The sequence below is a fragment of the Geospiza fortis genome, unplaced genomic scaffold (assembly GCF_000277835.1).
Source record: "Geospiza fortis unplaced genomic scaffold, GeoFor_1.0 scaffold172, whole genome shotgun sequence".
Taxonomy (NCBI): Eukaryota; Metazoa; Chordata; class Aves; order Passeriformes; family Thraupidae; genus Geospiza; species Geospiza fortis.
This window is the reverse complement of record NW_005054309.1, coordinates 3,209,221-3,213,356: the sequence shown is the minus strand read 5'-3', so window position 1 is coordinate 3,213,356 and position 4,136 is coordinate 3,209,221. Positions and strand designations below refer to the sequence as shown.

The window sequence follows — 4,136 nt, the reverse complement described above, 5'->3', positions numbered from 1 at the left end:
ATCCCGGACCGCGTCCCCGAGCATCCCGGCAGCGTCGCCACAGCATCCCGGGAGCATCCTCCAAGTGTCTCGGTGAGCAAACCACGAGCGACCCCCGAGCACCCGCGTACTTCCCGGGCAGCAGAACGAAGACCATCCCCCCAGCATCCTTCGAGTACCTCGGTGAGCACCCCGCGAGCAGTCCGGGGAGCAGTCCCCGTGCCTGCCGGCGAGCACTCCCCGAGAATCCCCCGAATATCCCGGCCATCATCCCGGGGAGCACTTCCCGAGCATCCCTCGAGCAACCCTCGAGCGCGGCCCCGAGCACCAAAGGCATCATCACGGCCGGCATCTCCCTAGCACCCCCCGAGCATTTCCCTGCCATCCCGGCAAGCACCTTCCCGAACATACTGGGCAGGCGGCATCCTCCGAGCATCGCGGCCAGCATCCCCCGGGAACCCCCGAGCATCCCCTGAGCATCTCGGGCAGCGCACTGAGCCGCATCCCTCGAGCTTCCTGGGCAGCCCCCTGCCCCCCCACCCCACGCTTTGCCGTGCCGGCTGCCGTCCCCGCTAACTTTCCGACGGCAGCAGCTCCCTGGCACGGGCACTGCCGGGCTGCTGCGCCAGGGCACAACTTTGCCCAAGTTGCGGAAGGACGGGGCACGGGGGAGCCCCGCTGTGGGGATGCTGGCCACCTCCCGAGCAGCTTTTTGTCCCCAGCCCGTCCTCCCCCACCTGCAAATCTGGATACCATTCTTCACCAAGCAAGAAGCAGGGTGTCCCTTTGAAGACCCCCCCCACCCATCTATGTCCCCACCCTCTTTTCCCCATGGGCAGACCCCTCCTCCCCAGCGTGTCACCCTGACAGTCACCCCTGCCTGTCGTGCACCACCCGGTGGAGAGGGGTTGGGTGGATGGTGGTGGTGATTGTGGGGGAATGCTGTGATGTCCATGGGATGCAGGGTTCCCCCCAGACTGGAATTAACTTTGTTCACACATCACGCACCACGCCACAATTTGACACAAAGCAATGCAACACGGCGCAGCACCACCCCACACAGCACAATGCAACACCGCCCGCCACGGCGCAGCACCACCCGCGCAACCCAGCGTGGGGCCCCTCAACCTGGCCCAGCCCACAGCATCCCAACCCCACAGCTCCCCTTGCAAATCTCCCCAAAGCCCCTCTTCCCCAAGATGCTCACCCCATCCATACCCGACCCAGAGACACTGGCAGACCTCTGCTCCCCTGGTTGGGAATGGTTCTCATGGCGCTGAGTTTGAGTTTATGGAACACCTTGGACATCCACCCAGCATGAGTGCTCTGGCTGGAGCGCTGTGTGGGTGTGGGGGGTGTGAGATTAGCTGTGCCAAAGACTGAAACCTGCCATCATGCAGGTGTCCTGCATGCAGATGACCTGCCCTGTCACCAAAGGAACTGGCAGAGGGGACAGCCATGGGGTAGAGGTGCCACCAAGCTCCTGGCACTATGGACAATCTCAGTGCCAGCAGTGGGGCACATATGGGGATGGATATACAGGCAGCAATGACGACAAGAAGTAACCCCCCCACCCTTGCTCCTCCCAATACCCCCCCCCATCCATCTCCTCTGCCTTTTCCAGGAGCTTCCTTACTCACCCGGACATCACCACTTCCCAGTGGCAGGCACGGCGACGGCATGAACTGTGTGCTGCCTGAGCCTGCCCTCCGCCTGCCCTGAGCCCCCTGCACCAGTGCTGCTGGCAGGGAGCCCCATCCCCGGCCATGGAGAAGACCTACTCGCTGACAGCGCACTACGATGAGTTTCAGGAGGTGAAGTACGTGAGCAAGTACCAGAGCGGGACGCTGCCCAACGGCTTCGCCCTCCAGCTGGGCGCAGGGGCCAAGAAGCGCCGCGGGGGGCTGCCCCGCTGGAGCCGCCGGGAGGTCTGCCTGCTCTCAGGGCTGGTCTTTGCTGCGGGGCTCTGCGTCATCTTGACGTGCATGTTGGTCCTCAAGTACCTGGCGGCTGAAGGAGACAGCTACTGCCTGGAGGGGTGCCAGGAGAAGAAGGCCTTCCTGCGGGCATCCCGCTTCCTAAGTGCCAACATGGATGCCACCATCGACCCTTGCCAGGACTTCTACTCATTCGCCTGTGGCGGCTGGCTCCGGCGGCACGGCATCCCCGAGGACAAGTTGGTGTACGGCACCATCGGGGCCATCGCCGAGCAGAACGAGGCCAAGCTGCGGGCGCTGCTGAGCCGCCCCGTGCGGCGCCGAGCCCGCGCCTCGGCAGAGAGGAAGGTCAAGGAGTTTTTCCGCTCGTGCCTGGACCGGGCTGAGATCGATCGGCTCGGGCCCCGGCCCATGCTGGAGGTCATTGGGGAGTGCGGTGGCTGGGACGCCCCTCCGGAGCGCAGGGACATCAACGAACTGCTCTACAAGACACAGGGCGTCTACAGTGCTGCCGTGCTCTTCTCCCTCACCGTCAGCCTGGACGAGAGGAACACTTCCCGCTACGTCATCCGGGTGAGGGCACCGTGCCCCTGCGGCTGCCCCTGCCCCAGGCACCCAGCAGTGCCGCTGACACCTCCCTGGTGTCACTGTCCTTGCTGCAGAGGCACCGAGCGTGGTCTGGGCTTGGCTATAGCAGGTGGCTGGGGTGGGGACCCCTCCCGTCCCTGGGGACCCTCCTGTCTTTCCAGCATGGGACCCCTGTGTCAGGCTACCCTGGGCTGAGGGTGGCACCTCCCGGACAGGGCTGGGGACACGGGCAGAGGGATGCACCGAGTGAGGCAGTGCCACCTGCCTGTGTGCTGAGGGCAGCCCAGCAGGGCACCAGGGTCGGCAGAGTGCTGGCCTCACCTTGGCATTGTGGCTGCCACCTGTACGCAGGGGGCAAGCCCAGGCAGAGGCAGGGAGATGCCCACCAAGCCCCCAGCACTGTGCCAGGGCATTTTCCCATGGCCTTCTCAGTCTTTCCCATTCCTGCCAGATCATGTCACTCACCCCGAGGTGCCACCAGAGTACAGGTGGGCTTTATCTGGCTGGCCAAGTCTCTTGGTGGGTGTGGGGGTGCAGCGGTGGGCATGGAGGGAGCACAGCAATGGCACAGCGGGAATGCCGTGGTGGGCTCAGTGATGGGCACGGAGGTGGGCATAGCAGGGAAAGGGTGGGCACGAGTGCACATGGTGGGGACGAGGTGGTGGTGATGGCGGCGAGGGCAGTGCGGGGACGCAGTGGTGGAGCCGAGCCGCCCCGTTCCCTGTGAGATGGAGGGGCTGTGGGATATGAGCGTGAGTGCGTGTGCGGGGCAGGGCGGCTCGCTGCCGGCTCCGGCCGCCCGTGTGTAACACTAGAGGGAGCGTCGGTCACAGGGAAAGGATGGGAGGGCTGAGCGGGACCGGGAGTGCGCGGGGTGGGACACGGTGGGCGTGGGGGGGAGATGGGTGTGACAGCCAGGGCTAAGGGTCAGGGCTTGGGGTGTCGGGGGGGTGTGATTGGGGTGGGTGTGAGCGGACAGGGTGTATGAGGGGCTGGGGTGTGTGTGAGGGCTGCAGGTGTCAGCTCCCACCCGGGAAAGCAAAGGGGGCAGGGGGGATGAGGGAGATGGGGGAGGAAGGCTGGAGGTGCCCGTGGCTGTGCGGGCAGCGCTGCGGCTGTGTGAGGGGAGGGGGGCTGGCGGAGTTGTGGGGAGCTGAGCCAGAGAGAGAGAAGGAGAGGGTGCATGTGTGTGTGTGTGTCTGTGTGTGTGTGCATAGAGCAGGGGTAAAATGGATGGTCCCCATGTAGGCATGTGAGCATCCATAGGTGTGTGTCCAGAGGGTGGAGTTACCTGTGTGCTTTTGTGTGTGTGTGTGAGTGTGCAGGTACAAGCAAGTGTGCTCAGGTGTGTGCTTGGCTTGGAGGCTGTGCCTGTGGTTGCAGCACAGCAGGGCTGTGTGTGAAGAGCGAGGGTGTCCATGCAGCTCGCCATGCAGGCTGCAGCACACCAGTGGGGCTGCGCTGGGGCAGGGGGGGGACACCAGGGGCTGTGGGGATGGGGCAGGGAGTTGTGTCAGCATAGGGCAGGCTGTGAGGCAGCCCATGTGCCAGTCAGGCCTTGGAGCAGGGGCCTGCTCTGTGCCCCGCACTCCCAGCCTGTTGCATACTGCCTGCTGCAGCTCCAGCAGCCCC

The 4,136-nt window shown here is 64.8% G+C and overlaps 1 protein-coding gene across 1 annotated transcript in view; it reads left to right on the top strand.

The window, feature by feature from the left end:
* The first annotated feature begins 6 nt into the window (after nucleotides 1-6).
* Nucleotides 7-4,136, top strand: part of ECEL1 (endothelin converting enzyme like 1) — a 9,903-nt gene continuing 5,773 nt past the window's right edge. Inside the window, exons 1-2 of the mRNA XM_031055426.1 lie at nucleotides 7-162; nucleotides 1,604-2,489. Coding sequence (XP_030911286.1) covers nucleotides 1,746-2,489 — 744 coding nt within the window. The 5' untranslated portion in view covers nucleotides 7-162; nucleotides 1,604-1,745. The remainder of the gene's footprint in view (nucleotides 163-1,603; nucleotides 2,490-4,136) is intronic.